Below are 12,936 nucleotides of genomic sequence, written 5' to 3' on the forward strand. Positions count from 1 at the left end.
TTATATGGCTAAGTGTCAAATTTTGTTTGATAACGCTCCTATGAAGTGCCTTGGGATGTTTTACTACGTTTCAGGCGCTGCATAAGTGCCAGTTGTTTTTGTTTCTGGTTGGATGAATTCCTGGAGGTTTCATCACATGACCTCCTGTCTCCAACCACCCCGCCCCCACACTCCCACCATTGGTCACCCGACACGTCCATCCTCACAGAGCTCAGCCTTCCCACACCAATTGGTCGCTAACAGACTCTTTACCTGATTGGATGTTCCTTGATTGTCAGTCAAACATGCCTTTTTCCCATGTCCGATATTTTTATAACTAATAGACACAAGTGTTCAAAGAAATTTTAAAAGAAAACAATTTTTACTGCCCATATGATTTTTTTGTCCTGAGTTGCTGACAGCAGTGTCCTGGAGATCAGTCTTTAACTCCTGGAGACTCCAGGTCAATCCTGGAGGGTTGGCAACTCTAGTTAAGCTCTCCTCACATGTGACAGTTGCTCCTCCAGTGTGAGCCTGGATGAAGCATGTTGGCAGGATATTTAACCATGGGGAGCATCACTGATGAACACATTCAATCCTTGCCCAGGTGGAGCACACATACGTCACCACTGCAAAGTGTATCAGTGGCTGAAGTCCTGGCGGTTTTTGCAATGGGCCCACCATCACTGGGTTGGGATCAACTCACTCAGCACAGGCTGGGGATGGAGCCTGGGGTCTTCTTGTTCTGGATGGGGCTCATTAACACAGCGGGCACTGCAGTTATTTAGTTTGATATTGGAGAGCGAGATTGTACTGAGTTTTAATTGAACATTAGATACAGACACACACAGTAATTTAAACACACAGTAACCTTTCCATTTTGATGCTAATTTATTAATCTGATGAAACTGCAATATTACAGTTCTAGTACAAACTCTTTAGACGCAAATCACAATGTGCGAGCATTACAAATCATGGTGTAATAGAAGCAATGTGAAAGTGAGAGAGAGAGAGAGAGGGAAACTCAGCATTAATAATCGCAAATCAGCACAATCTCAATCCAGAACAGAATCACCTTCCACTGAAGGGACTTTCTCACAGTCTGACTGCCCCTCAACACCATACACATTTATATTTGGTTCTTTTATTGTCTCTCTGTGTGTTTGGCAGTGTTCAAAGGCAGCAAACTTCCTCGGTCACCTTTATGTGCTGGTGCACCTTGTAACTAGAATACAGAACTATTCCGGTTAGGATTTTAAAAAGGGCACCAGTGGCATGAATGAGGAAGAATGTGTGGATAAAGCAGGTGGACTTGTCTGCTCTGAGCATTTGATGTCATTTTCTGGGCTTTAATCAGGATTCAGTATGTCGTGCAACACCATGGGGATTTACACCAAGACGAGTCCTGTAGACATCAGTCTAATTCCCTGTCTCTCTATCTCCATCTCTCTCCCAACATATTGATGGAGAAGAACAATGGTTCTCCTACATTGACCCATCACCTCGATACCAAGGGAAGTGAGAAAAAGCTCCCAGTGAATAGTCCCTGATCCAAATATAATCAGTCCTGTGAGGAATTCCTGTTTATTCCAGGTTAAACTTCATTACTTTTGCTGTCTGGTCTGATTTAGATAGAAAAAAAATCACAAAGCAAAGCAATATTCCATTAATGCAGCTTAGTGGGAATTTCTTCCCTTAACTGTGCTCCTTCTAATCATTTAGCCCCTTGTTCCAGGCAAAGAATTTCAGTCCATGCAATCTTTATTGTCTTTTATCTTCACATTTCCTACACTTTTATAACGTATTGTTGCCCAGTCGATGATATTTCCCCCAAGACAGCCACAACCCTGACTTACAACATTGATCTCATTGGCAGTTAAAACGTGGTCCCACAGATTAACATCCGCCATTTCCCCGACAAAACACTGATTGGCGTCAAACCTTCCCCCAACCGAGTCCTGCTCCTGACCCAGAATAATCGTACCCCCACCACGCACATTTCCCTTACGATTCACAACTTTCTCAATGCTCCGTTGCCCATTCACCCAGAATGTTGTCAGTCCCTCTTCAGACTCCCAGGTCACACACATGTGTCTCAGCTGCGCGTCCATTTCCGAGAGGATGAAATTAATTTCAGTGCTGCTAAGATACAGGGAGAAATCTCCATTTCTTTCGTACCAGACCAACAGTTCGTTGTCGTGATGTGTCGTTGCATAGGAGAACAAACTATAACCGAAGGTCGATTCAGAGGCTACTTTCATGCAGAGAGTGAAGGCAGGCAAACTGGGCATCTCCTTTGGCTCCAGTACGACATAACTAGTCGAGGTTTTGGTTGGAAATATCAGTGACTTCTTTTCAAGGCCTGTAAAATATCAAGAGTTTCGATCTTGTTTAGTGACTGTTTGAAATGGTAACAGTGGTGAGCAGCATACTGGGAAAGAGAGAGAGATATAAAGGAGATGCCTCGTTAAAAAGAAAAAGAAAGACTTGCGCCTTTCACAACCTCAGGCCATCCCAAAGCGTTTTTCAGCCAATCAAGTACTTTTAAAGTGTAGTCACTGTTATAATGTGGGAAACGTGGCAGACAATTTGCGCACAGCAAGCTCCCACAAATAACAATGAAATAAATGACCAGATAATCTGTTTTTTAGTGATGTTGATTGAGGGATAAATATTGGCCAGGACAACGGGGAGAACTCCACTGCTCTTTTTCGAAAAGTGCCATGGGATCTTTCACATCCACCTGAGAGGACAGATGGGACCTCGGTTTAACGTCTCATCCAAAAGACTGCACCTCCGGCAGTGCAGCACTCCCTCAATACTGCACCGGGAGGGTCAGCCTGGATTGTGGGTTCAGGATCTGGAGTGGGGCCCACAACCTTCTGACTCAGAGGCGAGAGTGCGACCCACTGAGCCATGGCTGACACACAGTGGGAGACTGACCCAATACACGCCTGGAAAATTATGGACTTCAAGTACACAAGGCCAGACAGTTCGTTGCTGAAATATTTCTGCCACCCAGGCCAAACGGGCCCAAGCTGAAGGTGGGATCCAAACCCTTGAAAGCACAATATTGGTTGTATATTTATGAGGGGGGGGGGGAAGGGAACGCTCCCTCTGCAAACTGATCAACTTTTACATTAAAACAGCTGCATTCTCGTTAATTGTAAACACTTTAATACTTTACAATTGAAACATTAATCATAAAAAAGGAAAAACAGAATGACATTTTACAGAATGAAGAGGTGATATGGCAGAAGTGGACTGGACACAACTACTTGAGGAGAAATCAGTGGCAAGCCAGTGGGAGGCTCTAAAAAGTGAAATTCTACGGGTACAATGCAGACACGTCCCCTCAAAGAAAAAAGGGTGGCACTTGCAAATTTAGAGCCCCCTGGTTGTCTAGAAGTATGTGGGGCAAGATAAAGCAGAAAAAGAAAGCTTCTGACTGTCACAGAAAACTAAATACTGCAGAAAGCATGGAGGAGTATAGAAAGTACAGGGATGACGTAAAAAAGGGAATAAGGAAAGCAAAGAGAGGGCATGAAAAAATATTAGCTAGTAAGATTAAAGAAAACCCAAAGATGTTTTATCAGTACATTAAGAACAAGAGGATAGAGAAGGAAAAGGTGGGACCTATCGGGGATGATAAGGGTAACTTGTGTGTAGAAGCAGAGGATGTGGGTAGGGTTTTAAATGAATATTTTGTCTCTGTATTCACAAAGGAAAGGGATGATCCGAATGTAGTAGTTAAAGAGGAGAGGTGTGAAATATTGGATCAGGTAAACATAACGAGAGAGGAAGTACCAGAGGGACTGGAATCCTTGAAAGTTGATAAGTCACCAGGGCCGGATGGATTGCTTCCTAGGCTATTGAAGGCAGCCAGGGAGGAAATAACGGATGCTCTGAGGATCATTTTCCAATCCTCACTAGATACAGGGGAGATACCGGAGGACTGGAAGACTACAAACATAGTACCATTGTTTAACAAGGGTACGAGGGAAAGGCTGAACAATTATAGGCCGGTCAGTCTTCCCTCGCTTGTGGGCAAACTATTAGAATCAATACTGAGAGATAGGATAAACTATCACTTGGAAAGGCATGGTTTAATCAGGGATAGTCAGCATGGATTTGTTCAGGGAGGGTCATGCCTTACAAATCTGATAAAATTCTTTGAGGAAGTGATAAGGAGGATTGAGGAGGGTAGTGCAGTAGATGTTGTCTACATGGATTTTAGTGAGGCATTTGACAAGGTCCCACATGGCAGACTGGTCAGAAAGGTAAAAGCTCATGGGATACAGGGAAATGTGGTGAATTGGATCCAAAATTGGCTCAGTAACAGGAAACAAAGGGTAAAAGTTGATGGATGTCTTTGCGAATGGAAATCCATTTCCAGTGGTGTGCCACAGGGCTTAGTGTTGGGTCCCTTGCTGTTTGTGGTATATATTAATGATTTGGACTTGAATGTAGGGGGCATGATTGGCAAATTTGCAGACGACACAAAAATTGGCCGTGTAGTTGATAGTGAAGAGGATAGCTGTAGACTCCAAGAAGATATCAATGGGTTGGTGGAGTGGGCGGAAAAGTGGCAAATGGAATTCAACGCGGAGAAGTGTGAGGTAATGCACTGAGGGAGGACAAACAGTAAAAGGGAATACGCAGTAAACGGGAATATATTGAGAGGGGTAGAGGAAGTGAGAGACCTTGGAGTGCATGTGCACAGGTCCCTGAAGGTGGCAGTACAGGTAGATAAGGTTGTGAAGAAGGCATACGGAATGCTCTCCGTTATTAGCCGAGGTATAGAATACAAAAGCAGGGATGTAATGATGGAACTGTATAAAACGCTGGTAAGGCCACAGCTGGAGTATTGTGCGCAGTTCTGGTCACCACATTACAGGAAGGACGTATTTGCTCTGGAGAGAGTGCAGAGAAGATTTACAAGAATGTTGCCAGGGCTTGAAAATTGCAGCTACGAGGAGAGATTGGATAGGCTGGGGTTGTTTTCCTTGGAGCAGAGGAGGCTGAGGGGTGACTTGATTGAGGTGTACAAAATTATGAGGGGCCCAGATAGAGTGGACAGGAAGTACCTGTTTCCCCTAGCGGAGAGTTCAAGAACTAGAGGACACAGATTTAAGCTGATTGGCGGAAGGATTAGAGTGGACATGAGGAAAAACCTTTTTACCCAGAGGGTGGTGGGTGTATGGAATTCGCTGCTCAAATTGGTGGTAGAGGCAGGGACCCTCAACTCTTTTAAAAAGTACCTGGACCTGCACCTAAAGTGCTGTAAGCTGCAGGGCTACGGATCGGGTGCTGGAAGGTGGGATTAGAATGGGCACCTGATTTTTCTTCGAGCCGGTGTGGACACGATGGGCTGAATGGCCCCCTTCTGTCCTGTATCTTTTCTATGGTTCTATGGTTCTATGGACAATTGGATTTTCAATCAGGCCGTCATCAACCAAAGAATTCGGTCAATTATTACTGTCCCACATCCAATCCTCACCTCACCAGTTCACACAGACACTGCACTCCCTCCAGACACAGTTCACAGACACTGTATTCCCTCCAGACACAGTTCACAGACACTGTATTCCCTCCAGACACAGTTCACAGACACTGTATTCCCTCCAGACACAGTTCACAGACACTGTACTCCCTCCAGACACAGTTCACAGACACTGCACTCCCTCCAGACACAGTTCACAGACACTGTATTCCCTCCAGACACAGTTCACAGACACTGTACTCCCTCCAGACAAAGTTCACAGACACTGTATTCCCTCCAGACACAGTTCACAGACACTGCACTCCCTCCAGACACAGTCACACAGACACTGTACTCCCTCCAGACACAGTCACACAGACACTGCACTCCCTCCAGACACAGTTCACAGACACTGCACTCCCTCCAGACACAGTCACACAGACACTGTACTACCTCCAGACAAAGTTCACAAACACTGTACTGTCTCCAGACTCAGTTCACAAACTCTGCACTCCCTCCAGACACACTGAAGACAAATGTAGGTCCCTTACAGTCAGAAATGGGGGAAATTATAATGGGGAAAGAAAGAAATGGCAGAACAATTAAACACATACTTTGGTTCTGTCTTCACAAAGGAGGACACAAATAACCTCCCGGAAATGTTTGGGAACCGAGGGTCTAGTGAGAGAGAGGAACTGAAGGAAACCAGTATGAGTAAAAAAAAAGTGCTAGGGAAATTAATGGGGCGAAAGGCTGACAAATCCCCAGGGCCTGATAATCTACATCCCAGAGTAGTAAAGGAAGTGGCCCTGGAAATAATGGATGCATTGGTGATCATCGTCCAAAATTCTATAGACTCTGGAACAGTTCCTACAGATTGGAGGGTGGCAAATGTAACCCCACTATTTAAAACAGGAGGGAGAAAAAAAACAGGGAATTACAGACCAGTTAGCTGAACATCAGTAGTGGGGAAAATGTTAGAGTCTATTATAAAAGATGTGATAACAGAACACTTGGAAAGCATTAACGGGATTGGACAAAGTCAGCACGGGTTTATGAAAGGGAAATCATGCTTAACAAATCTATTGGAGTTTTTTGAGGATGTAACTAGTAGAATAGATAGGGGAGAACCAGTGGATGTGGTGTATTTGGATTTTCAGAAGGCTTTTGATAAGGTCCCACACAAGAGGTTAGTGTGCAAAATTAAAGCACATGGGATTGGGGGGAATATACTGGCATGGATTGAAAATTGGTTAACAGACAGGAAACAGAGAGTAGGAATAAATGGGTCTTTTTCGGGGTGGCAGGCAGTGACTAGTGGGGTACCGCAGGGATCAGTGCTTGGGCCCCAGCTATTCACAATATATATCAATGATTTGGATGAGGGAACTAAATGTAACATTTCCAAGTTTGCAGACGACACAAAACTGGGGTGGAAGTGAGCTGTGAGGAGGATGCAAAGAGGCTCCAATGTGATTTAGACAAGTTGGGTGAGTGGGCAAGAACATGGCAGATGCAGTATAACGTGGATAAATGGGAGGTTATCCACTTTGGTTGTCAAAACAGAAAGGCAGATTATTATCTGAATGGTCATAGATTGGGAAAAGGGGAGGTGCAACGAGACCTGGGTGTCCTCGTACACCAGTCGCTGAAAGCGAGCATTCAGGTGCAGGAGGCAGTTAGGAAGGCGAATGGTATGTTGGCGTTCATTGCAAGACGATTTGAGTACAGGAGCAGGGATGTCTTACTGCAGTTATACAGGGCCTTGGTGAGACCACAGTTTTGCAGTTTTGGTCCCCTTATCTGAAGAAGGATGTCCTTGACGTGGAGGGAGTGCAACAAAAGTTTACCAGAGTGATTCCTGGGCTAGCAGGACTGACGTATGAGGAGAGATTGGGTCGACTAGGCTTTTATTCACTAGAGTTTAGAAGAATGAGAGGTGATTTCATCGAAACATATAGGACTGGACAGACTAGATGCAGGGAAGATGTTCCCGTTGGCCGGGGAGTCCAGAACCAGGGGTCACAGTCTCAGGATACGGGGTAGGACATTTAGAACCGAGATGAGGAGAAATTTCTTCACTCAGAGGGTGGTGAACCTGTGGAATTCTCTACCACAGAAGGCAGTGGAGGACAAGTCATTAGATTTAATCAAGAAGGAGGTAAATATGTTTCTTAATACAAAAGGGATCAAGGGATATGGGGAAAAAGCAGGAACAGGGTACAATGGTGGAGCAGGTCCGAAGGGCCGAACGGCCTACTCTTGCTCGTAATTTCTATGTTTTCTATATTTAAGTTAACAAACATGGAACTCCCTCCAGACACAGTCAAAAAGATAATGCACTCCCTCCACACTCAGTTCACAGACACTGTACTCCCTCCAGACACAGTTCACAGACACTGCACTCCCTCCAGACAAAGTTCACAGATACTGTACTCCCTCCAGACACAGTTCACAGACACTGCACTCCCTCCAGACAAAGTTCACAGACACTGCACTCCCTCCAGACAAAGTTCACAGACACTGTACTCCCTTTAGACTCAGTTCACAGACACTTCACTCCCTCCAGACTCAGTTCACAGACACTGCACTCCCTCCAGACACAGTCACACAGACACTGTACTCACTACAGACACAGTTCACAGACACTGCACTCCCTCCAGACACAGTTCACAGACACTGCACTCCCTCCAGACACAGTTCACAGACACTGCACTCCCTCCAGACACAGTTCACAGACACTGCATTCCTTCCAGAGAGAGTTCATAGACAATGCTCTCCCTCCAGACACAGTCACACAGACACTGTACTCACTCCAGACACTGTTCACAGACACTGAACTCCCTCCAGACACTGATCACAGACGCTGTACTCACTCCAGACACTGTACTCCCTCCAGACACTGATCACAGACGCTGTACTCACTCCAGACACTATTCTCCCTCCAGACACTGTTCACAGACACTGTACTCTGTCCGTTGCCCGTTCTCCAATATGAGCCTGGACGGTGAGGATATTCGACCGTGGAGAGGAGGGAACTCAGTACAAAGGCGACTGCTGCCCCTAGTGGACAGTCAGACATTGGAATTTCAGCAGAAATGACTGAACATTGATCAGGAGCAGGAGCACTGGCCTTTCCCCACTCCTTACCCCAGGATGGTGAGGCCAGTTGGAACAGCCCAGCCTGATCTACTTCTTTTCTGCTCCATGTACTTTAATCTGCTCATTATCACATTGCTGTTTGTGGGATCTTGCTGTGCACACATTGGCTGTCGCGTTTCCGACATTACAACAGTGATTACACTTCGAAAGTACTTCATTGGCTGTAAAGGGTTTTTGGACGTCCAGTGGTCCTGAAAGGCGCTCGAGAAATGCAAGTCTTTCTCTTTCTTTCACCACACCGAGTGAGATCAGTACAGGCCTGGGATGGAACCCGGGCTCTTCCTGCCCCTTGTGGGGCTCAGTACCATTTCCGAAAGTCTAGTTTAAATTATATTTGCCCACTGTAGCCTGTGTATTTCAGTACTAATACACACCTTGACTAGCAGATAGTGGCAGGTAAATGCACGCCCAAAGCACTACGGCAATGAAGGTTTTCATCCTACGTCCAGCCTGTAAATAATAATAATCAATGAGTAATTTCATTGTATTTGATGCTGATATCGATCCATTTAAAATCAGAACTATCGCCCAGTTTCAGGTGTATTACCAACACACAAACTCCACCCTGGTACTCACTGTGATACTTTACCAAACAAGTCTCGAGCTGAAGTGAATCCAATAACCTGGACACAACCTGCTACAATTTATATTGTGCTGAGCTCAGTGACAGCCCAATGGATTAAAGTAAATGAGGAGGCGGTGCTAACACTGCTGTCCACCCAAACACTCACAACTTTCATTATGAGCAGTATCTGACATCACTGATTTGTCCCACTCTCCCAAATTAATTTGGAGTAATATTCCGGAGTTACCATTTCCATTCCCTTAACGATCCGATATCCCTCTCTCAGATCTCCTCTCAGACTCCTCCTATTCAGATTGAAAAGTCCCCGTCTCTCCAGTCTTTCCCCATAACTCAGACCAGCTGACACTGGGAATCAGTCTGAGGGCTCCTCTCTGCACTCTCTCCAGTCACTGAATGTCCCCCTTGAGTCTCGCTGACCAGTCCTGGACGGAGTGCTCAAGGTGCGATCTGACCAGACCCCATGGACACTTTGATCACCACATCCTTTGACCTGTTCGCTGTGTTGGCTCTTTCTCTGCACTCCAGCCCCTTCACTCCAGAATGACACCAACTTTCCACCAACGTAATCTCCGAAGTTCAGAACTTCAGGTGGCTGTTGTGCAGAAAAGCACGAACACGGACTTGAAGGGTCGGATTGTGTGAAAGAACGTTGTATTTTTAAACGGGAGATTTCACTTGACTTTCAGACTGTAAAACTTGAATTCAAGTTAATGGGGAGAATGGCAATAATTCCACCATAAAACGAAGGATCAGAAAGAAACAGCTTGCATTGATCCCGTGCCTTTCATGACCACAGGAAGTCCCAAAGTGCTTCACAGGCAAAAAAGTATTTCTGTAATGTGGAGAAACACGACAGTCAATTTCCACACAACAAGGTCCCACAATGAGATAATGACCAAAGAATCTGTTGTAGTGATGATGGTTGAGAGATAAATGTTGGTCAGTCCGGCCTTCTGGGAATGGATCACCCTCCCACACATTCCCCAATACAGGACACTCCCCAATACAGGACACTCCCCAATACAGGACACTCCCCAATACAGGACACTCTCTCGTACAGGAAACTCTCCAATACAGGACACTCTCCAACACAGGACACTCCCCAATACAGGACACTCTCCAATACAGGACACTCCCCAATACAGGACACTCCCCAATACAGGACACTCCCCAATACAGGACACTCTCTCGTACAGGAAACTCTCCAATACAGGACACTCTCCAACACAGGACACTCCCCAATACAGGACACTCTCCAATACAGGACACTCCCCAATACAGGACACTCCCCAATACAGGACACTCCCCAATACAGGACACTCCCCAATACAGGACACTCTCTCGTACAGGAAACTCTCCAATACAGGACACTCTCCAACACAGGACACTCCCCAATACAGGACACTCCCCAATACAGGACACTCCCCAATACAGGACACTCCCCAATACAGGACACTCCCCAATACAGGACACTCCCCAATACAGGACACTCTCCAATACAGGACACTCTCCAACACAGGACACTCTCCAACACAGGACACTCCCCAATACAGGACACTCCCCAATACAGGACACTCTCCAATACAGGACACTCCCCAATACAGGACACTCTCCAACACAGGACACTCCCCAATACAGGACACTCTCCAATATAGGACATTCCCCAATACAGGACACTCCCCAATACAGGACACTCTCCAACACAGGACACTCCCCAATACAGGACACTCCCCAATATAGGACACTCCCCAATACAGGACACTCCCCAATACAGGACACTCCCCAATACAGGACACTCCCCAATACAGGACACTCCCCAACACAGGACACATTCCAATACAGGACACTCTACAATGCAAGACACTCCCCAATACAGCACACTCCCCAATACAGGACACTCCCCAATACAGGACATTCTGCAATGCAAGACACTCCCCAATACAGCACACTCCCCAATACAGGACACTCCCCAATACAGGACATTCCGCAATACAGGACACTCTCCAATACAGGACACTCTCCAGTACAGGACACTCTCCAATACAGGACACTCTCCAATACAGGACACTCTCCAATACAGGACACTCCCCAATACAGGACACACTCTCGTACAGGAAACTCTCCAATACAGGGCACTCTCCATTACAGGACTCATTCCATTACAGGTCACACTCCATTACAGGAAACACTTCAATACAGGACACTCTCCAGTACAGGACACCCTCCAATACAGGTGACTCTCCAGTACAGGACACTCTCCAATACAGGACACTCTCCAATACAGGACACTCTCCAATACAGGACACTCTCCAATACAGGACACTCCCCAATACAGGACACTCTCTCGTACAGGAAACTCTCCAATACAGGACACTCTCCATTACAGGACTCATTCCATTACAGGTCACACTCCATTACAGGAAACACTTCAATACAGGACACTCTCCAGTACAGGACACCCTCCAATACAGGTGACTCTCCAGTACAGGACACTCTCCAATACAGGACACTCTCCAATACAGGACACTCTCCAATACAGGACACTCTCCAATACAGGACACTCTCCAATACAGGACACTCTCCAACACAGGACACTCTCCAATAAAGGACACTCCGCAATTCAGGACATTCCGCAATACAGGACACTCTCCAATACAGGACACTCTCCAATACAGGACACTCTCCAATACAGGACACTCTCCAATACAGGACACTTTCCAAGACAGGACACTCCCCAAGACAGGACACTCCCCAATACAGGACACTCCCCAATACAGGACACTCTCCAATACAGGACACTCTCCAATACAGGACACTCTCCAATACAGGACACTCCCCAATACAGGACACTCTCCCGTACAGGACACTCTCCCGTACAGGACACTCTCCAATACAGGACACTCTCCAATACAGGACACTCTCAAGTACAGGACACTGTCAAATACAGAACACTGTCCAGTATAGAACACTGTCCAGTACAGCACACTCTCCAATTCAAGACACTCTCCAATACAAGACATTCTGAAGTACAGGGCACAATATATTCAGGACACTCTCCAATACAGGACACTCTCCAATACAGGGCACTCTCCAAGACAGTGCACTCCCCAAGACAGGACATTCTCCAATACAGGACACTCTCCAATACAGGACACTCCCCAATACAGGACACTCTCTCGTACAGGAAACTCTCCAATACAGGACACTCTCCATTACAGGACTCATTCCATTACAGGTCACACTCCATTACAGGAAACACTTCAATACAAGACACTCTCCAGTACAGGTCACCCTCCAATACAGGTGACTCTCCAGTACAGGACACTCTCCAATACAGGACACTCTCCAATACAGGACACTCTCCAATACAGGACACTCTCCAATACAGGACACTCCCCAATACAGGACACTCTCTCGTACAGGAAACTCTCCAATACAGGACACTCTCCATTACAGGACTCATTCCATTACAGGTCACACTCCATTACAGGAAACACTTCAATACAGGACACTCTCCAGTACAGGACACCCTCCAATACAGGTGACTCTCCAGTACAGGACACTCTCCAATACAGGACACTCTCCAATACAGGACACTCTCCAATACAGGACACTCTCCAATACAGGACACTCTCCAATACAGGACACTCTCCAACACAGGACACTCTCCAATAAAGGACACTCCGCAATTCAGGACATTCCGCAATACAGGACACTCTCCAATACA

At 46.1% G+C, this 12,936-nt stretch overlaps 1 protein-coding gene across 3 annotated transcripts; it reads right to left on the minus strand.

Annotated features, from left to right (window-relative positions):
* Positions 1–851: 851 nt before the first annotated feature.
* On the minus strand, positions 852–9,972 carry LOC137342790 (C-reactive protein-like). Of its 3 annotated transcripts, none has more exons than XM_068006973.1 (3): positions 9,945–9,972; positions 8,998–9,073; positions 852–2,341 (listed from the first exon to the last, which is right to left on the minus strand). In XM_068006973.1, the coding sequence occupies exons 1-3, from the start codon at positions 9,945–9,947 to the stop codon at positions 1,725–1,727; spliced, it is 696 nt and encodes a 231-aa protein (XP_067863074.1). In that variant the 5' UTR covers positions 9,948–9,972; the 3' UTR covers positions 852–1,724. The 3 variants fall into 3 exon arrangements, with proteins under 3 accessions (XP_067863074.1, XP_067863073.1, XP_067863075.1); XM_068006972.1 differs by lacking the exon at positions 9,945–9,972 and adding an exon at positions 9,436–9,692; XM_068006974.1 differs by lacking the exon at positions 9,945–9,972 and adding an exon at positions 9,200–9,266.
* Positions 9,973–12,936: the final 2,964 nt, after the last annotated feature.

This window comes from Heptranchias perlo, chromosome 26, assembly GCF_035084215.1.
Source record: "Heptranchias perlo isolate sHepPer1 chromosome 26, sHepPer1.hap1, whole genome shotgun sequence".
Taxonomy (NCBI): domain Eukaryota; kingdom Metazoa; phylum Chordata; class Chondrichthyes; order Hexanchiformes; family Hexanchidae; genus Heptranchias; species Heptranchias perlo.